This window comes from Acipenser ruthenus, chromosome 4 (genome assembly GCF_902713425.1).
Source record: "Acipenser ruthenus chromosome 4, fAciRut3.2 maternal haplotype, whole genome shotgun sequence".
Taxonomy (NCBI): domain Eukaryota; kingdom Metazoa; phylum Chordata; class Actinopteri; order Acipenseriformes; family Acipenseridae; genus Acipenser; species Acipenser ruthenus.
In genome coordinates, this window is record NC_081192.1 from 103755246 (window position 1) to 103778601 (window position 23356).

Here is a 23356-nt window from a genome sequence, read left to right on the forward strand (position 1 = left end):
AACTCAACAAAAAAAGCAGAGGTCCAGAACAACTTTAATTGAGTTCATTGTAAAGCATTCACCAGGATAAACCCTTGAGATATCTACCAAGAGGGGCCTGATTCACACCATTTTAAATACGTCTTGTTTAAAACATCAGACATTATTTTTTGCCATTAAAGAAAACTCCTAATGTTATTGTATATGACCTGACACACCATAGCTGTAACAGCATAACTATGTACAGTAATCTAATATAGCATGTCCAGTAATCTAACAAGTAAATGGCATTCACACATGATTGCACAGCCTTTGTTTATAATACCTATTGAGGCTTACTCTCTCAGGGTACTTGAAATGTTTTTTTTTTCTCTGTAAAAAAAAGGTGATTTTTCCAAACGTCCTTTTTTAACATTTGGTATTTGTGGAGATCTTAAAACATTCCTGATATTATTAGGGTTACCAGATTTCACTGGTGCCATAGCAACTCTGAAGCCGTTAAAATAACACTATATAATAACACAATGATAATTCAAATGTAAACATCGGGTGCATTTATTGCAGATCATAACAACTCATTGTTTCCTTTCTATTGTCATCTTATCAAAACATGTTAAAATGTACAAAAACCCAGATTAGGAAAAATAGATCAGCTATTACCATTTAAACATGTGATAAACACATAATCAGAATTATTAAACCAATAACCCAGAAGACTGTTTAAACATGTGATAAACACATAATCAGAATTATTAAACCAATAACCCAGAAGACTGTTTAAACATGTGATAAACACATAATCAGAATTATTAAACCAATAACCCAGAAGACTGTTTAAACATGTGATAAACACATAATCAGAACTATTAAACCAATAACCCAGAAGACTGTTTAAACATGTGATAAACACATAATCAGAATTATTAAACCAATAACCCAGAAGACTGTTTAAACATGTGATAAACACATAATCAGAATTATTAAACCAATAACCCAGAAGACTGTTTAAACATGTGATAAACACATAATCAGAATTATTAAACCAATAACCCAGAAGACTGTTTAAACATGTGATAAACACATAATCAGAATTATTAAACCAATAACCCAGAATACTGTTTAAACATGTGATATACACATAATCAGAATTATTAAACCTGTAACCCAGAAGACTGTATTTATTTTTGAATGGTGCTAACACAGCCTAATAAATGACTTTGCTGTTAACTTGCTGAGCACACTGATACAGTTTTGTACTTTTTTTTTTTTAAATACAATAGCAAATCTGGGACAATTTAACAATTTTACTGTTTCTGACCGGGATCAAAAATGAAGGCTGATCACTGGGACATTCCCCGTTCTCCCAGGGTGTCTGGTAACTCTAGGTATTTTCTCTATTAGGATGTTCTCTGTTAAACTGGGCAGCCATAGCTCACTCTAAAACAAGCAAATGTGTTCCTTTGCTTAAAAATATTTCCCACCTAAAAGAGAGAGAGGCTACCGATATTAACAATAAAGCCACAGATACTTTACTTATAGGACACCAACTGGATAAGAACCCATTGACAGCACTACAAACAATATATATTGTAAAAGTGAAATGTGTGTTCAGCACAGTGGTTTTGTTTTTTAACAACATTTACACCCCATTCCACCTGCCCATGCTTCGTTGCAAACCATCTGTTAATGAATACAGGTGTCAAACATATGGAGGAGATTTTGTGCCCAATTTTTGTAATGAATAAATAAATAAATGCAGTGTTACCCTTTTCACCATTGGCTAGTCCTTCACCATTGGCTAGTCCTTCACCATTGGCTAGTCCTTCACCATTGGCTAGTCCACCAGTGTGCATTTACAATCGATTGCACTTGACTGCAAGCATTGCCTACTTATATCTGCATGAACATAGCTAAACGGTGCCTATCTCGCATTCAGACATGCTTGGCTAAAATAATGTTTAAGTTGGTGTCACAGATGGCTTTGTGTGGCGTGTGGGTGGTGACGTCAGGTTCAGGAAGCAGTAGGCAAACACAAAGTATGGGCTGAAACTGAAGCGCTATGGCTGCGCTCAGTGTTTTATTAAAATAATAAAGAAACAGTTTAAACAAACAAAAACACTTCTACAAAACAAAAGGGCACGTTGGCCAAACAATTCAACAATAACGCAGACAGGTATATCGGTATACAGCAATTGTTTTCTCTCACTTCAGACTCACGTCTCTCTCTCTTGTCTCACCTCTGACACTCTCTGCCTTCTGAGCCAAGAGCGGGTCCTTTATATTCGTGGCTGGAGCTTTAATTACCGACTACACGCTTGTAACACTTAGCCGCATCTAAAGTTAAGGTCCCAGTAAGTTTCTATAAAATGTGCATGACTTTGCTTCCTTGTTACTTTAATAGTGTTTCCAAGGAAATATGACATGCCCTGTAAGAGCCAAAGGAAAGAAAAGAGAACTCCAAGGACAAGTATACTTGCAAGCAGTTTGTCAGCGGTGAATTCTTAGGACATGGATACTTGTCAGCAGGACATAAGAACATAAGACCATGAGAACATAAGAAAGTTTACAAACAAGAGGAGGCCATTCAGCCCATCTTGCTCGTTTGGTTGTTAGTGTGTGTTCAGCACAGTGGTTTTGTTTTTTAACAACATTTACAATGGTACCCATTATTTCTACTGTATATAAGACTGCTATGAAAGCATACTTCAGTATCACTGACTATAATCCAAGCTGATAGGTGCTTTCGTTCTCCAGGCAGTTAAAATGTTCCTGTCAACATGTAAAAACAACACAACTTTGCACAACACATTATTCACCTAAACAATCGTATTCAATTGATAGATTGACACGTGTGTGTTTGGAGGTGTACAGTATTACATGTGTGTCATTCTACTGCACCTGTGGTTGCTGCACCTTTCCAATCAAAAGAAAGGCTTCTAATCATATGCGTTAGCTGAGGAGAAATGGGGATAACAAGCCTTGTTTTTTTGCCTTGTTTGTTTGTTTTCTTCTGAAATCAATAGCAAAATTGTATTTGTCACCATTATTCATGTGGAGACAAATCAATGCCACAGACACAGGTTGCAGTAAAATACAGCTACAAATTAGATAGCAAATACTGAAACAGGTTTAGTAATACGGCATTAATGACAGCATTTTCTATGGTTTCTCATTTCAGATTTTAAATAACCAAAACAATGAGACTATTGCATATTGTGGGCAGCGCACAGCGACCATACAGCATAGTATGCAATGTGATTCCCATCTGAGCTGTTATTTCGATTCAAAGCTCAAGAAGAGTGAATCTGGGCATTACGAGAAAGAACTGGTTGATTGGCTTATCACAAATGCTTGATAAACAATGTTCTTTGGCCACCAACAAAAAATAAACTGAAAAACACTTCAAAACAGAATCCCTATCTGTAATCAATGTATAACCCTGATCTGCAATCATATACAGTAAATAACTTTTTTTTATTAAACAATCCTCCATTTGTTCTCCCTTACATGCATGTTTGCTATGTATCCTATTTGTATGTAAATGATGCATGTGTAATGCTAGTAAATGTGAGCAGGCTGTTATCATGTATTATTGTAGTTGAGACTGGACCTGTCAGAGGGGACTGGCTGGTACAAGGTTGTGGTTAGGGAAAGTGATCTTAAATGAAGGTATTAGTTGAAAATGCATGGATATTGACATATAGGCAAAAACTATACTGTACTTTGTTACAAAAAAGAAATAAATAAATAAGGGGGTACAAATATTCGGAAGGGGAACAGATATTCCCGAATATTTGTTCCTAGGTGGAATGAATATACGTTCCTAGAGGAACAAATATTCAGGGGGGAACATATATTCTGTGACTCCGGGATAACCACAGATAAGAGGCTGATGTAATCCGGGGTGATACTCTAGTGCTGGAAAATGCTTTTTTTTTTAAAACCAAGCTGTTGTTTTCAGGGTAATGGTTGTTCGAGAAAACTCATTAAACTCATGAACATGTGTATTTTTACAGGAATATCTTTTATTTTGTATTTCAGAATAATATAAATGCGCACAGGGAATCGCTCTATTTGACTTACTGTTTGATTAAATATACAGAGATATATCTCCCGGTAATATCAATTTTGAAAAAGGGTTTGTACAAGGGGTGTGACACAAGGGCTGTCTGCTTTTAGCAACAATATTCTCTTTTTATTTGAATTACTGTACTGACTCTTTTGTTAGGCGTTCAGTCTACGATCAGTGAGGAAAGGTCCATACATTTTGAATGAAGTTGTAGTGTTAAAAATAAACTTCGCAATGCAATTTCGGCATATTTGACTAGAAGTCTTTTCATGTTATATAATGTAATACTTCTTGTTAAAACAATCTTTCAAATATATTATAAAGTGTCTTTTTAGTACTGCAGTATATCTTTTGATTGAGAATTCCACGTCATGGATGAACTACTGTACCTACAGTATCACAGGATCCCCTCAACACAAGCAGAGGCAATAATCTTCAGTGTAGGGTACAAGACATTTGTTTTGTTTACTCCAGTAGTTTTTATTATTATTTTTTTTTTTTTTTACTAAAAACAAAGTGACTACAATTGGATCATATACCTGACTTTACACATTGAATGAAATGTTATTGAAAAGACAATGTTTTACAGTATACCAAGTCAACCAAGACTGGTCATGTTACTATTTGATTTGCTTTGTTTATATATATAGATGGGCTTCAGTGAGTTACTGGAAAATAATTCCATCTGTTTATTTGACGTCATAAACTACGAGACCATTAGGTCGAGTAGTTTTATAAACTGTCACAGAAACCCGAGATGGAATTATTTCCCTTTAACTCACTTTAACTCAGTATAGAAGACAATAAACGGGTGTTAAGGTACAAATTGCAAGTGAATTTAATGAATAATAATAACGTAAATTAAGTTAATATTAAAGAATTTTAAATATAATTTTCTTGTTGATAATTCAGGAACGATGAATTAAACTGGGTAGATGATGAACTGCAAAAATATTTTTAACAGCATATAATATTTTAACGATAAGTTGTTTCAATGGGGTATGCATTTTTTTTTTCACTTAGTCGCTGTCAGAGTAGAAGATTATTTCTCTCGCTCGCTTGTTTGGTGCTCCAGTTGGTGGAGGATGATTGTAAATCTTCACAGAGACAGATTTTCTTGAAAGTGCCTAAAAACCAGGGATTGTGGGTGTTGTCAAGTATTGAAAATGAGACATTTTGTGTTTGAAAGTGGTCTCGGGTGCACATGAGTCAAATATGGGTCAAAGGTTAAGTATAATCTTCTAGATGAAGATGCCATTTTGACGTCATTACTATATATATATATATATATATATATATATATATATATACACATATATATATATATATATCCAGCAGCAGTAAAAATTATTACACTGAATCTATGCTGTAGCACCCATATACTGAGGAGTTTGAAAAAATATGGAAAGGGAAAAATAAATCATATACCAGTGTGCATCATTTTGATAGTAGCGTAAATGTTAGAATTATAGTTTTAACATGGCATTTTATGGCTTGTGTTGCAGTATTTCAGAGGAGACCTGTGCACATAGTACTGCGATATTTATATTCTAAAATGGAATCTCTTTTATCAGCTCACATGCTGGCCCTCCACTCTAGTACACTGAACATTAAACAATGAAAGTGTCCACTTAAAGCTGCCCACAATCACGTGAAACTGTGCTGACCATTTTGTTGTTGAGATGTTATATAGCACAATACAATACAGTTTGCTTTTATTAAGCGCTCTTCATGCGAGGCATCCCAGGAGCTTTACAATCACATAATAACATTTTAAAACTCAAAAAAGCCATCAGCTAATCAATCCAGTTAAAAAAAGAGACTAACTCAACCAAATCTGAGGCAGGGAACAGAGCAACTTCGGATTTTAGACCACTTCTAGGAACGACCAAAATTCAGCGTCCGCTGATCTCAAAGTGCGACCAGGAGCATGAGGTGCCAACATTTCCTGAAAATATAAAGGCTCAAAACCATGAAGGGCCTTATAGGTAGTAAACAGCATTGTAAAACCAATCCTGAATTTAACAGGAAGCCAGTGCAGTGATTTAGAACAGGAGAAATATGTTGTGAACGACGTGTGCGAGTCAGCACAGCATTTTGATCCAGTTGTAGCTGAAATATTTTCGATTTAGGAAGGCCAGCAAACAAAGCATCTCTAAATACCTGTTGTAGGTCCAGTGCATCTTCTTTTAAAGTGTGCTGGGCTATGATACTGTATGAGTCTTAGAGATTGATACGATCAACATAACCCACCACCGCTGTATTTTATTAGAGCATTTTACAGCATTATTAGAGCATTTTATCCTGGATTGCATCGTAGTATTACCCCAAAAAAATTCTGGTTGATGCAGGCTTGCTGCCTGTTAATAGTGGTGACTTTTATGATTAAGAGATAAAAGAGACTGTATTGAATTTGTTACAAATTAAAACAATTGACTTTCAAGAATCAATTTTTACAATTTACAAATTTAAATCTAATTACATTTAAAATTGAACTGATCATCGAATGTTGATCTAATATTATTGTTAAACTTTGCAAGCATTATTTTTAAATGAAAGAAATCTTATCTTGAGATTTAAATATAAAGTGGTTTTATACCATGACTCATAGCTTAAGTCATCCCAGTAGTTAGCAATTATCATGGCTTTCTCCCTGTGGGCATTTAAAATAGTTCCAGGTTTCAATATGAATCTGCAGAATACCCAGAAAATCATCTTATTCTAAAGGTATATACATGCTTAATCCGGCTAATCTTAAACTTCATAAATTCAATGACAAGCATTTAGACTTCAAATGTTTTTAAGATGAAGATTAACCCCTGCATGTATTAAACTGTATTGCTTGAATTACAACAGTAAAAGCACTATCCTTGTTTCAAAATGCAATTTCTTCTATCCAAAGTGCTGCTCTTTTATGTTGTATTTTGGACAGGAATTACGGTAAGCCACAATAGGCAAAACGCAGGTTTAACTATAAAAATGTCTTTGAATAAGATGTTGTTACATTGAATCGGTGGCAATGTTTACTTTTATAAGGTACACACTATGTTGTCACACACTTTGTTTATTTGTTATGAAGTGGTATGACCCAAATGGGAGTTCCCAGCTGCATACTGTACCTTTCACAACATCCATATGGTAGGGACGATAAGAATAATTCTTCATATAACTGCGACCAGAACACACAGAAATCTCAAAATTCCAGACTTGTCTTAAAGGTGCAGGTACCACATGTTCCTGAATGTTTTGTGGCACTTGACATGGTGATTGAATTAATATTTATTTAAATACTCTTACAGTTTTAATAACGTGTATTTAAAGAAACACAGTTCCCTGACTTACAAGGAATAGGCTTGTTTTACCCCCGAAAATGTATAAAATGTAATTATTTGCTGATCTACTTTTACCTTTAATTTAATCAAATAAGTAGCGTAATTGGGATTGTAGATCCTAATTATACAGTAGAACTACATTTCCATTTAAATACATACAAAATAGCACTATGGTGTTGCCAGTTGTTGTTTTCTTTCACACTTACGATCAGGAATCAGCCGGTGTCTTGACATGTAGATCACCCAGACATAAAGCCCTGATTTGATTGTCAAGAAAATGTCTTACCAAAACAAAATGTATTGTGTATATGTTTTAATCAATTGAATGTATGCAGTGAGCATTATCACTTTTAACAAAGGCTGGGAAAGGAGTTCTTCTCTCAGAACTAGTACAGATTCTGCTGTTATTCTCTTCTCCACGCATTTGATACAGTCTCTTTTTTTAGGAATCCTTCATGTGCCCCCTGTCAATAAAAGAGAGACAGCGTTTTAAGAAGCTTTCCTTGTCTGCTGATATACACAAGCTGTGTTTAGCTTGTCGTGCGCTAGCCTGTTTCTGGAGAGCCATCACATAGATTAGCAGCTGACACAAAAATCTTTCAAAAGCCAATCAATCTGTCATGTCTATGCTAGCTAATCACCTTTATCAAGTATCTCTTAGGCTGGAATAATGGCACACGGGGTTAAAATCAATCGCGCCTTTGTGCAGATTGAGGGATACAGGCTGAAAATGAACCCCTTCTTTAGCAAGCGAATGTAATCATGAAAACTATTAAACGATGGGCCCATTATCTGTCTACTTGAAGAAAAGCAAATCATACCAAGATATGGCTTTCAGTACGTCCTCTCTGACATCTGACCCAATTAAAAACGTCCATCTCTAATTGATGAAAGGAATGAGCGGTACTGTAGTTTATCAGGCATCTCCAGGAAGAAAAATATAAAATACCTCCTGGGTGTTGTTTTTTCCTACTGTTTGATTCAGATGAAAGACAAAAAAGCATGTGTGCTCCTCGAATTGTCCAGAGCTGTACTGAGCTGCTGTGTAAAGCACTCTGTGGTAAGTACGTGGGGCATTGGGGAATGTCTTGAAGGATTCAACCCCTCACTAGTCATTTGATTGCATTGTCTTCCACGTGGCAGGTATCCATTAAGATTCCATTAAGACATAAAGAACTATCTGAATGAGAAAAATATAAATGTATGATTCTGCTTTGTAAAAAGCACCCTGACATTACTGGAACTTTATTATTTTTAACATCAGTGGATCTAACTGCTGCCAAACAATCATAATAGTGCTGCTTAAGAGACCTGCACACAGAGGTTTTGTTTTACATAATGGTGATACATGTATTGTATTTATCTAAACATGTTAGGATTTAGGTGTGTGTCTGTTTACAACAGCCTACTGCATGTTGGTATCTCAGTTCTGCTATTGTATTTCTATATAGAGCAAGCAAGTTACACGCTAAAAAGAGTAACAATATCAATTTCTAGATTTACAAAATAGCCAATAAATTACCATTATTATTATGTGTTTATTTAGCAGACGTCTATCCAAGGCAACTTACTGAGACTAGGCTGTGTGAACTATGAGGCAGTGTGGTCCAGTGGTTAAAGAAACAGCCTTGTAACCAGGAGGTCCCCGGTTCAAATCCCGGCACACTCACTGACTCATTGTTTGACCCTGAGCAAGTCACTTAACCTCCTTGTGCTCCGTCTTTCGGGTGAGACGTAATTGTAAGTGACTCTGCAGCTGATGCACAGTTCACACACCCTAGTCTCTGTAAGTCGCCTTGGATAAAGGCGTCTGCTAAATAAACAAATAATAATAATAATAAACTATACATCAGCTGCAGAGTCACTTACAACAACCTCTCACCCGTAAGACGGAGCACAAGGAGGTTAAGTGACTTGCTCAGGGTCACACAGTTAGTCAGTGAATGAACTGGGATTTGAACCGGAGACCTCCTGCTTACAAGCCCTTTTCTTTAAGCGCTGGACCACACAGCTTGCTGCATGTGAGTAGAATAAAAGAAGAAGACAAAATGTAAACCAATATCAAGCTTTGTCTGGTACAATAAGGCACTGCCTTCAAATACAGTTTTTATTTGCGAAAACAAGCTTATTTTCCGGTTCTCAGATATCAGACTTGATAAAATAGGAATAAATAGAAAATACACATTTAGACGAATCGGTGTTCTGCAAAATGGAGAATGGAGGCCTGCAGAAAAAAATAATTTTGCATGTTAGTGACACTGATTTCCTGTGGAACTGGTGCTTGTTTAAACTTATTGCTGGCAGTATTTGTACCTGTATTTGTAAATGCACAAATAACTACATGCCAATACTAAAGATACAAACAATCCTGCACTGTTTACGTAAATAAATAAATAAATAAATACTGCAGAAAATGTGCAAGCTACTCAGTGACACCAGGAAGCAGTCTGTTGTTTTTGATGTGATGGTTTTTCTGTTTTTAAGTCTTTATGATTTTATTTAATTTGCTTAAATACTATAATGATTAATTATTTGTTAAGTAAGAAAAAAAATATATTGAAATAATCTAATACTCACATGTTTATGAATAGTGTACACCATTTCAATTTGCTGGTTGAAGACACATAGGTACATAAAATCCCATATACTGTAGAAGCAAGATTACTAATTATATTACAAGTTGGCTCAGTTACTCTGTTCTACCTAAAGAGCTTTTGTTCTCATCCACTATTAATCCAGGATACTTGGTAGAAAAAGGAGTCATTCTTTTTTTTATTATTTGCCTTCAGAAATAAAAAAGGGATAGGTTTGGACAAAGCTAAGAAACCACCTGCTGTATTAGCACAAATAGGATGTCCATCACACAACTGATTTAATTTGTTATGCAAATGACATCCCTGTCATGTATGCATTCTGTAATATTTCATGTACTGTAAAAGATGCATCACTCTGTTGCATTCTGTTTCAATCACAATGTGCATAACGGCATCTACTGTGGAATTAGCTGAACTTGTATAATACCGGCATACGCTAATAACAAAAACACATATTACAACATTAAACTGGCAAGAGCCTTCCACTGGCCTTCCAGGTATTATTATTATTATTATTATTATTATTATTATTATTATTATTATTATTATTATTATTAGGGGGAACGTGTAACACTGTGTTAAAACAGTTCGGTTCTAGAAGCGAGCGGGAACGTGTAACGCTGTGTTCAAACAGTTCAGTTCTAGCAGCGCTGGGGAACGTGTAACACTGTGTTTAAACAGTTCAGTTCTAGCAGCACGGGGGAACGTGTAACGCTGTGTTTAAACATTTCAGTTCTAGCAGCATGGGGGAATGTGTAACACTGTGTTTAAACAGTTCAGTTCTAGCAGCGCGGGGGAACGTGTAACGCTGTGTTTAAACAGTTCAGTTCTAGCAGCGCGGGGGAATGTGTAACGCTGTGTTTAAACAGTTCAGTTCTAGCAGCACGGGGGAATGTGTAATGCTGTGTTTAAACAGTTCAGTTCTAGCAGCGCGAGGGAACGTGTAACACTGTGTTTAAACAGTTCAGTTCTAGCAGCACGGGGGAATGTGTAATGCTGTGTTTAAACAGTTCAGTTCTAGCAGCGCGAGGGAACGTGTAACACTGTGTTTAAACAGTTCAGTTCTAGCAGCACGGGGGAATGTGTAATGCTGTGTTTAAACAGTTCAGTTCTAGCAGCGCGGGGGAACGTGTAACGCTGTGTTTAAACAGTTCAGTTCTAGCAGCATGGGGGAACGTGTAACGCTGTGTTTCAACAGTTCAGTTCTAGCAGCGCGGGGGAACGTGTAACGCTGTGTTTAAACAGTTCAGTTCTAGCAGCATGGGGGAATGTGTAACGCTGTGTTTCAACAGTTAAGTTCTAGCAGCACGGGGGAATGTGTAACGCTGTGTTTAAACAGTTCTAGCAGCGTGGGGGAACATGTAACGCTGTGTTTAAACAGTTCAGTTCTAGCAGCGCGGGGGAATGTGTAACGCTGTGTTTAAACAGTTAAGTTCTAGCAGCACGGGGGAATGTGTAACACTGTGTTTAAACAGTTCTAGCAGCGCGGGGGAACATGTAACGCTGTGTTTAAACAGTTCAGTTCTAGCAGCGCGGGGGAATGTGTAACGCTGTGTTTAAACAGTTAAGTTCTAGCAGCACGGGGGAATGTGTAACACTGTGTTTAAACAGTTCTAGCAGCGCGGGGGAACATGTAACGCTGTGTTTAAACAGTTCAGTTCTAGCAGCGCGGGGGAACGTGTAACGCTGTGTTTAAACAGTTCAGTTCTAGCAGCGCGGGGGACCGTGTAACGCTGTGTTTCAACAGTTAAGTTCTAGCAGCACGGGGGAATGTGTAACGCTGTGTTTAAACAGTTCTAGCAGCGCGGGGGAACGTGTAACGCAGTGTTTACACAGTTCAGTTCTAGCAGCGCGGGGGAACATGTAACGCTGTGTTTAAACAGTTCAGTTCTAGCAGCGCGGGGGAACGTGTAACGCTGTGTTTAAACAGTTCAGTTCTAGCAGCGCGGGGGAACGTGTAACGCTGTGTTTAAACAGTTCAGTTCTAGCAGCGCGGGGGAACGTGTAACGCTGTGTTTAAACAGTTCAGTTCTAGCAGCATGGGGGAACGTGTACGCTGTGTTTAAACAGTTCAGTTCTAGCAGCGGGGGGTAACGTGTAACGCTGTGTTTAAACAGTTCTAGCAGCGTGGGGGAACGTGTAACGTTGTGTTTACACAGTTGTAGCAGTGCGGGGGAACGTGTAACGCTGTTTTCAAACAGTTCAGTTCTAGCAGCGTGGGGGAACATGTACGCTGTGTTTTTCAGAACCCTGCTACTTACTCTTTAAAACAGTGCATGAGTTTGCAAATTGGGCCCATAATACTTCAAAACAATATTATTATTATTTTTATTTAAAAAAAAAAATTAAATAAAAACTCCTATGGAAAATTGGAAGGAAAAAATCCTTATCAAAACATTATTTTTTTTTTTTCTTTTGGACGGCTATTTATGTTGTTTTCTGGGAACAGCACACATACGGTAGTAGCTTAAAAGAAGTGGCTGGGTAGTCTTTGGGGAAATGGGATATTGCAGCTCTAAGCTGTACCTTGCTGTGGCGCCTATTCTGTTTGTCAATGTGCAGCCCGGTGCTGTGTGAAAGGACTTGTTTTGTCCCTGGTCAGGCCTGCCATCTCCAGCTGTCACATAGAGAAACAATAGAGGAACGCGGGAGGAGGGGGGCTGAATAGAAAGATAAACTGAAGAGCCCTCCCAAGATTTGTCATCTGCATTTGACAGGATCTCCTTCTTTTCACCGCTTTTTCTATTCCTGCTTTCGTTAATCCTCCCTGTCCTGTTTCTTGCAGCTGTTACCTTCCACGAGATCATTATATCTCACCAATAACTAATTACAAGTGTTTACTGTTTTCTACGCTTGCTGCCGTTATTAAGGATTTTTTTAAATTGCTTTCATGTTTACCTTCAAGACATAATGGCTAATGTTCCTTGGCGAAAGTAATTGTTGCGCCTTCAGATACGCCTATTATATTTGTTATTCCACCGTTAGATACTTAAACAAAAATCTAGTGTACAGAATAATATTCATTTGAAGAACAATTTTTTTTGTAATTGTTTTTATGAAAAGAATGCATAAAACAAAAAAAAGATATTGTAACTACTTTTGAGATCTCAGTGAAAACAAAATAAATGTATACAGTATATTTAATTTAGGAAAATGAAATATATTGTTAATGAAAGACTGCATGTATTCAGAGATGAAAGCAGCATAATACAGTGCTCTTTTCATAGAAGCAAGCCTCAAAGACCTAAACAGTTCCAACCGAAAAGCAGGGAATTGTGAGGGAAAAAAGGATTTCAAATCGTTTATCTGGCTTCATTTCATCAGTTGGTTCTTTTTTATTTCCCTAGCTTTCAGATTCTCTCGACTCAGGCCTTATTCTTTTATAAGCGAGCTCCTGCTCTGCACAAGGAGAAAAATAGCAATTCACTAAAAAAAAAAACAGAGAAAAAGAAACCCCAAGCAGCTTTACAAATGAGTGACAAAACCAAAGTCCATCCATATTCCCACTTCACCAAGGCTTTATTAACAGCCAGGCCTCCTTATCCAATTGCTGTCAGCAACATGTGGAGGCATCGCTATAGCAACCAGTGGATGTGACATGTGGTACAGACAGAGACTCTGGGGCTGGTGGATATAAGGAGGGGCTCAGACCTACACTTTGTGATCACAAAAAACATCTACCCTCCTTTTCACTTTCACATGATTGCTCGAGGGACTAGGCAGCAGCCTTCAGCAGAATTTTAAGAGAGGTTAAAACCTGGCGGGCATTTTTTCTATGTTATATTTTTTTGGTCAGATCACGGCAAGCAACTACTGCCTTTGTTTCTGCTGAAGTGGATGGGAGGCTGTTAACTTTTAGGTTCAGGAAAAGGATTCAGAACAGGTTACACGTCCTGCTAGAGCTGCCGACGGCATTTGCGGAACAGAACGGCTTATAACAGAACTTATGTCTGGGAAAAGGAGACTGTATTCCTAAAAAGGAACAAAATCAGGCATTGCATAATGGATTTAGGTAAATATATGCAGTCATATTAGCTACAGTGTTTTCTTGTCTGTTTTTTATTGTGCATATAGTGGGGACACCTAACAGCTGTAAGAAGGTACATTTTGAACTCTTAGATACTCCTCGTTTGTGCATCCATGAGGCTTTAGAAGGAATTTAAATGAGAAATGTAATTTTTTACTTTGTAAGGGGATGTATATTTTAAGTTTGATATTGATTTAATGGTGATACTGAATTTGAGGATAACACATACACCACAGTAAGTACAAAGGTTTTATTATTATTATTATTATTATTATTATTATTTCTATCCTGCATGGAAATGTATCTGTGCATAAAGACAAAAACATATATATTAATAGTTACTTATGTACAAATATGTGTGTGGGGGGGTCCTTTATGGGCCATTTGAAGAAATGTATTTCACAACTGTGCATTTGAATCATCTGAAACGCGAGTGCTCTCCTAGCACACCTGGGTAATAAAACATAGCTGGGGCCTTGCGCTGGAGAGGTGCTGAAACAGCTTCGATACACATGGAGGGTACCAGAGATCAATGCGTTGTATTGTCCTGTGGTTAGCCTTTTAGCATGTGTACTATGAATGCTGGCTCTTACTGGTTAACTTACTGATCGATAGGTTAGTTATTAGAAAAATGAATCATGGTTTCTGCATTTTTTTTTTTTTTTTTTAAATAAGCAATTCCTAAATGAAATATTAGAAACCCGTTCACTGTATTTTACCCATGCCTTAACTAACGAACCAGCTTCTCTTAAGGTATGTTGATATGTGAGTTTATTTCAAATGCAATGGAAAATAAAATACATTATTATTTGTAATTCTGTATATGAAAAGTAAAATATTTAAAGAAACAGCTACATAGCTAGCACAGTGAAATCGGCTTAGTGTGCTGCTTAAGAAAAGTTTGACTGTAGTGAGAAAAGACTCTCACTACACTGTATTGTAAAGCTTCCTTAAATACAATAGTATACTCTGCATTGGGCATTGTTTCCATTAGATAAACAAACCTCTCACCTGGCTACTTAATAGATACCATGTGAAACAAATATAGTTGGTTTGATTATAAACTGGATAATGTGAAATCGGAGTACATAGTGTAGTAAGATTGTATTTCCTAATAAAACAAAGTATCCTTCCTTTTTTTTCTTGTTTTTGCTTTGCATAGTTGTGATTCAAAAGCACTAATATGTGCAATCATGGTTTTGCTGTAGCAGGATAATTACAGTCTTACTACAACAATTAATGAAAAAAATGGATAATTTCCTAAGATTAAACATATTATGTACATTTAATAATATATTTTGGCGGAAAAATAATATGTGATCCTGAACCTACTAACAAATAACATATATATATATATATATATATATATATATATATATATATATATATATATATATATATATAATAAAAACAGGAAAGCTAGACTATAAATTAAATTGAAATTCAGTGCTGTTTTAGACCTCTTTAGATTTTATGAAATTAAAATATGTTTTATAAATTATTGTAAGGATGAAATTATTCCATCTTGACTAAAGCATTAAAAATATTAAAAATGATTAACTTTAGAAAAAAATTGAACATGACTTGCCTTAATACAAATACAAGAACAAAGGATAGAAACTGAGTTTAAAAGTTTAAATAGACATCTTGATACTAAATCTACTCCCATTACTGGGTGGGGTGCACCCCAGATTTGTAATCCTGTTAGGAAAGGGATACTGCAGCTTTTCCAAAGCTTTGTGGTTCCCGAGGTTGCAGAAAGATCATTACTTTTTTCACAAATGAATAGGCCGGTGCCTCTTGCTGTGACCTTTCTCAATGATATGAATAAGCCAGAGCTCCACAAATCCATCCGCCCTTTGTCATTTGTGAATTTCACTAATCCTTCATACCCCCACGCCAAGTGAACGCATGCCTTTCAATACCACTGTCTCGGCAGATTTCAATTTTAAAAAGTGAAACCATTAAGTCTGACCTGACTTCAGGTGATAAATTGACCTAGTTTGGGGGGCGGGGGGAGGAATCAGCACAAAGTAAGGGCCTTTAGAGTAATGCTAAAGAAACTGCTTGCTGCTCCACAGAGCCATAAGCACTATTTTGTGATAGGTGACAAAAGTCACAAACAAGGCACAAAGGACACATTCCTTAAAGCCCAATGGCTTGGCTGGCTGTAAAAGATAAAATAATATTAATAATGATGATGTTCCGTACTGGTACTTAAAGTTTATAAAATCGGTGGCCATATGTTCCTGCCTTTCCAAATTCGCTAATCTTTCTTCATTAGGAAAGAAATGATGGTCCATATTGAAATTAAGTTGAAATGTGGCCCCAATTTCTAGGTCGCACTCCTTAAGAAAACAGAATAAGAGAAATGCAAATTCACTCATTGCATGCTTTTGATGTTTGGAGCTTTGAGCTTTGTGACAAAATTGTAATTTTCTGTTCTTGAACTCAGCCGAATAAAACTTAATTGGGGAGCATACAAAAAAAAGCTGCATTGGGCAGCTGGCGGGGTGTATGGCCAATGGTAATCTAAATGAATTGTATCTGAAAGGGTTTTTTTGTTAGTAAACTGCTTTCAAACAAACACGATTTAGATTTCAGTTGAAACAGTATATTTGTAAAAAGAGATTATCGAAACAGTAAAGGGTGCATGTATGCTTTTTAAAGTAATAGTGGGAGAGAAGCAGCGTTTCAGCTTCAGTTTGCCTTCATGAATTTGGAAATTTGCAAGTACAATTTCATCTGGACAGATGAACAATAGGTTTCTTTCGCATAAAGGGAGTTTTCTCTCCTTGTTCCAAATGACAATACCTCCTATTTTGGATAGCTTTTGAAAATGACTCAGTGATGTGGAGGGTTCATACATGATTATCTCTGCTTGAATCACCACGTTCACCAAAAATAAAATCCATTTGAAATTGCTGCTGTCCCTATAAAATCACAATCAGAAGCTCCCGTTTCAAAAAGCAAAAACAGTCAAGCATTTATAAACAAATTTATACGGCATACAGGGCGTGTTTTTACCTCTATATATTAGAACTCATTTGCTTTAAGAAAACAATATTGTAATGTAGTGCTGGATTAAATATAAGAATAAGATCAGGTCAGAATATTTGTACTAATATTCTATGTGTTGCTGTGGTGCCGAAAGGCATATATTAGCTGTATTTTATCTAACAGGACAAGTGTAATGAGACAATTTATGTATGTATTTATTTATTTTTAATAATTGACATCCCTTTAGTTATTTAATTTAAAATATAATCAGGATTTACTGGACAGCCCATTTTGCTGCTATTACATATAGTATTTGTGTTCTAATACTAGTATAGTTATTGAGTATTATTATTATTATTTATTTCTTAGCAGACGCCCTTATCCAGGGCGACTTACAATTGTTACAAGATATCACATTATTTATTTTTTTTACATACAATTACCCATTTATACAGTTGGGTTTTTACTGGAGCAATCTAGGTAAAGTACCTTGCTCAAGGGTACAGCAGCAGTGTCCCCTACCAGGGATTGAACCCCCGACCCTCCAGTCAAGAGTCCAGAGCCCTAACCACTACTCCACACTGCTGCGTATTGTTTCAACAAATACTATTAGGATAACCAAATCTATTTAAATGGAAATCATTCATTGTGGAAACATGAGTCGGACGAATATTGCGCTGAGCATTATATTTTTTTTGTTCAGTAAAGTGATGTCATTCCCTTGAAGCCAACAAGCCTGTTAAAGGCATACTGTACTATCATAGCACACAGTTCTGTCCTTTCTGTCCATTCAATTAAAACAACACGGTTTAAGTGTAAAGGCTTTATAGACGATGTAGACTTTACTGTTAAATCTAGAAGACATTGAACATTTATGTATTCTGAATAATCACTGCATAACCTGTATATTCACCTACTGTAAGGTTGAGATATATAGGCTGTGTTGAAACATAAAGGTAACCGTGCTTGGTGCATTTTGATGTGTGTTAGACTGACAGGAGGCTGCATTCAGTTATTTCAGGCTGGTAGCTAGAAAATACAGAGGCCTCACAGTGTATTAAAAAAAACTTTTATTAAAATTCTTTGCTTTAACAACTCCAGTACAAGACATTGAGAATGTGAGAAAGAAAAAAGTTAAAATGAAAATCCTAAAGGCTGTTTCACAAAAACAAAAAGAATTGGTGGTCATATCCCCTCACTCTAGTGTTTCAGTCAACAATTTGTGTAACTCAGTCAAAGCCAGCTTCTGTAATTAAAAAGTGAATGAAGTAAAGCAGACTTGGTTAACGGGTCCTGTTTGCTGCTGCCAAGCAGGTTGAATCGGCTAGCATAGTGTCCGGTATGCACAGTACAGAAGTATGAAAGACAAGCTCTGGATAGGTGAACACTGTGGTGTGCTGCTGGTCTTTAAGATTAGCATTACGCATGGCTTTTAAAGAAGGGTGGAGTAAGCATCAGTGCATTGGAATTAATACATTACAGTAAAACATATAATGGTTCTGATAGGGGTATCCTATAAATACCAAAATGTTAAGACCCTTTTTATACCGTGCAGTGCATTACCCAAACAATAAAGACATACTGTCCCATTATATCACAGTAAGCAAAGAATTAGGTGAAGTAACATGCCTTTTCATATATATATATATATATATATATATATATATATATATATATATATATATATATATATATATATATATATATATATATAAGAAAACATATATATCATGGACTTAATTAAAAGAAAATATATTTTGACCCTTATTGTATCCTTTTCAAAACAAGTTCTTCATTGGGTGAAAGTGGGTTTGAAACTAAATAAAGTGAAATTATATTTCCTGATTATGCAATTCTGCTTGGAGAGAGAGAGAGAGATACAGGGATACATGAACATCCTGCTGCTGTGAACACAGGTTTGCCTTTCAAGGGGTATTCTATCTGGGTGAATACCACAGCTAAGAATGAAATCTGTGGCTGATCTAAACTCTAACAGGATATTCAGCCACACATGCATTTCAAAACAGTTGTGTGCAGCTTAGTCCTCTCTGCCAATCCACCTCCTGGGGCTTACAAGCTTAACATAACCAAGCAGGACCATCCTGGAGCCTCAATCAAGCCATGTTTCCATTAACTGGGCCCAAGCAATCGCTAATCAAGTGGATTGACAAGCATTTACAGTTAGGTAATTGCTTGGGGGCCTTTATGATGTCAAGATAAAACTGACCCATACTTTCCAAGAAGGGCCACTGTATACTTTGTGTAAGACAGAGGAGAAAATAGGAGTTGGCTAACTGAATGCAAAGCATACAATTACCTTTGGAACAGGGGAGTAATGAATAGCCTATGCAGGCATTCACAAGGGTGAGGTCCTTTTTTGTTTTTGTAACCAAGTGAAAATAGGATGGCGGATTTTCTCACTGTGTTGTTTGTTTTTGCTAAAATGTCTTTATAATTAAACTAATGAGATTAGTGTACATCTAAATTATCGTATGTCTTCAAGGAATGGCTGTCATCTTTTAAATCTGTAAAGAAAGAGTGAGACAACAAACAAACAAACATATTGTTCAATGATTCATTAGGCAGTACCAGTATATAGTTTCTATAGAGTAGAGGTTAATTAAGATGACTAAAAATCATGTTGGGTTTTTGATTAGACTATACAGTAGGTTAATCTTAATCTGCTCAAATGAATTGTCAATTAACACCATATTTTTCTTTTTATCTTTTTTCCTTTAGAAGAGCACATTGAAGTTGCTGCCCCTCAGATCGGAGAAGGAGGATTCTACAAAGTTCCTTGTTCTTACAGTTATCACAATTGTTTGCATCATTGGAATCCTCGCGGGTTCTGGAGTTGTGTATTGTCTGCGCCATCGCTCTCACCACAAGCTAAAGGAAAAGCTCACCGGGCTGGGGAGTGATGCTGGCTCAGATGCCACTGCCGCCTATCAGGTGAGATGACTCTATGTACGCAAGCCAATTCTGTGCCTTAAAGATGCGCAACGAAAGGATCTATGTTCCTTTGATAACTCCTTGCAAGTGATAAACAGTGAAAGGAAGGGAGCAGTTGGGACTGCTGCATCACGGGCACTGCTAGTAACTCTCATGTGTGCGGTGAAATCCCTTGCTTTATTGATCACTCACTAATTAGATGACATAGCACTTTCTAATCTATTTGGTATTAAACACACTGTACCTCATGTCTGTTAGAATAGATTTTCAGGTATTCATTTCCTAATTACATTACTAGAAACAAATCCTATAAGAGTGGCAGATGTATGAACAAGGGAGTTTTCTAGTTTTCTGTTTTTTTTTTTTTTAAACAGTTTTAGAATCATCTTCACTTTGATTATACATGTATTTAGAGTAAAATGGAATATTTACTGTAGATTGCTACCTGGAGTATTTTATGAAAGGCATACTAAAATAGACTCTTTTTGCCATTTCTCTTTCTTTTTATTGCAATTAAAATACAAAACCATTCCAATAAAATGAACCCTCTTGGCTGGTATGACTTAGGCCTGTGTAAACATTAGTCGAACCTAAATACACATGCATTTTAAAATACATAAAGATCAGCTATATGCAACAATAGCAATAATACAAATATACATTACTTAAATATTTATTTAAATATATTCCATTTTAGCCAGTTCACATTCGTGTAATGTATTGTGTGTGGTTCATTTTGTTAACAGTTATCTTTCTATGAAAGGGTTATGAATTAAAGAGTAAATTAATAAAGTATATTTAACAGTTTTTGTAAAAGGTATAAACTACATCCATTTAAAATTCAGTTGCTCGCTATGATAATTAACAGGACTGGTGACAATTCTAATTAATAGAATCCATAATTAAAACCGTGACTTTGTTTAAGTTTCACTGACTGACCTTTCTGCCATTCCTCCTGGGGGAACCATGGATAAGTGGATATTGATTTTATAATGAGCTCCGATGTGTTTAATAAGGAAGCAGCCCTTACTGTACACCCAGTAAAGGGTATGTTGCACGCTTCTGCAGATCTTACAGTAAATCTATATCTTTATCTTAGTCTTAACCAGGATAGACACATGTTTTATTCACTGCCAATTCAATGCCATGGTTTTCATTCATATATATATATATATATATATATATATATATATATATATATATATATATATAGGCATTCATAAGAAAAAGTGTAAATGTCAGAACTTCTAATAGAATGCCAATTCATCATCATTATTATTATTATTATTGTTATTATTATTATTATTATTATTATTATTATTATTATTATTATTATTATTATTATTATTATATTATTAAATGCATTAGAAGTTGTATTTATTATCTTAGTTAAAATACTCTTATTTAATTATGGTCTAAGTTGTAAATAGATATAGTACAGTGACTTGAATGTACTATTATGACTACAGGACATTAAAAACCTGCAGGTTTGGGGATGTTTTGTTATTTTTGTGAAAAAGATAAAGACATGACCAGATATGTAGTTACTTTTGAAAATTGATCAGCTTGTATTTACCACAATGTTAATTATGTAAGAAAAAATAAACATAAGTTTACAAATTATTACAGTAATGTTTTCCTTACCATTTTGCATCTGTCACGTCAGAAAATATATATAAAACATTTCAAATCACAGTAATCATCTACTGTAGCCTGTATCAATTCAATTTTAACCCAGCTATCTATTTGATATTGGAATAATGCATGACAGGACATGTGCTGTGCTGGGATAACATTCTGCCTCATAAAATAATGCCTGTTTTCCATTTACAACTGTAGTAAAGTAATAACTGTGATGTTCTAATATATACTAAAGAGTTATTTCTGTTTAAAGTGAGTTAATAACAATAGGACTGCTCAAGTTTTTTATGTATGCCGTGAACACATTGTTGGCAGAGTTGAACTCTGCATTTGACCGTATATTAATGTTACGGCTCAGGGGCGGTTCATTTAAGTGTCTGTTTAAGCCCGCTCTGAGCCCCACTTAACTGCTTGTGCCATGCGGCTCTCCAGAGCTATTTCTAGCAGGCTTACAGTTGTTTTAGAACTGTAAAGTGTTCTAACGTGACAGTTTTCAAGTCTATATTTCTGTTACTCTCACTCTCCCAGTCATAAAAAACTTTGACTGCCCAGTTGGTTTGTCGTTTCGTGGATGCTTCATTTCTGTCAGAGTCTAAATCTTGTCTAGTTCCTTAGAGTCGATCTCCAGGTGTTTTTCTTCCTCTCATTGAGAGGTGCTGTCTGGTCTCCTGGCTGCTCTGTGTTTGAAGGCTCTTTGCCAAATGAGGTTTCCACAGTTGTCTTCAGGAATTGTGTAATTTATTCTGTGTGATTGACAGTTGTGGTGGATTGATATGTCTTTCTAGGTTTTCAGTGAGGAGGTTGCCAGTACTAGATCTGTGATGTTTTGCTGGGATAACATCGCGGGCCTAGTGCAAGGCTGACCAATTAGAGCTCAGGATTTTTTCTTGTCATTGTATAATAATCAGTAATGTGGCGTGAGAAACATTTTGGAACAGAAGGCTAATTTAAAAACAATGAACTTGCACGTGCCTGAGACTAATCCCTGAAACACTCTCGAGCGAGCCTAGTATGTACCCTCTTTACAGACCTGCAGCTAATTGTGGGTTTATTTATTTCACCAGACTGAGCATGTTGTCTCTGTGCCATATTCCTCAGAGAAAGGCCTCTAAGACACTTGGTAAACAGAGCCGCCCCAACCACATCCTCCCTGTCATCATCCCCATTAGCAAGCCATTATTAATGGAATGGTGGAGTGTGTGCCCGCGCTCGCTGCTATTTAGAGATGCTTCACTGGTTTAGGGTGATCGTTTGTGAGTCATACCACGCCGTACCTTATTATAACCCGCGTGAACTTCACTCAACTTCACTGTGCATATTGGTGCCATGCTGTTTTTTTTTTTTGTTTGTTTTTTTTTTGGTCAGGTCACATTCACTTAATTTACTTTTGGTACAAATGTCAAAGAAAAATAGCCTATACAGTTTTAAGCTTGTATCACATCCACTTATGTTGGCATGGCTATATGGATGTTTGTACAGTATACATTTCCTTACTGAATGTATGATATAAGCGTAAACACACAGTATACTGTACATTGACACTTTTTCTTGTTTTCTCTACATTATGGTGTTTATGTATTTTTTTCCTAATTGAACAACAGCCTAGGATGTATTTATTTGATTTAAGGTGTTGTTGCTTCTGTTAAGTTTGCTAAAAATGAACTGCAATGCTTAGCCAACCCTCTATAGTATACTTTTTTTTTTTTTTAATCCAGCCTCCCAATAAAGTAGCTTTTCCCATTTAAAAAATGCTTGGGCATTA

General features: G+C 36.1%; 1 protein-coding gene across 2 annotated transcripts in view; it reads left to right on the forward strand.

Annotated features, from left to right (window-relative positions):
• LOC117400308 (receptor-type tyrosine-protein phosphatase N2-like) overlaps positions 1-23356 on the forward strand; it is a 277116-nt gene that overhangs the window by 214730 nt on the left and 39030 nt on the right. For both annotated transcript variants that reach the window (XM_034000071.3, XM_059023311.1), the window contains exon 13: positions 19741-19953. In XM_034000071.3, the coding sequence (XP_033855962.1) occupies positions 19741-19953 (213 nt within the window). The remainder of the gene's footprint in view (positions 1-19740; positions 19954-23356) is intronic.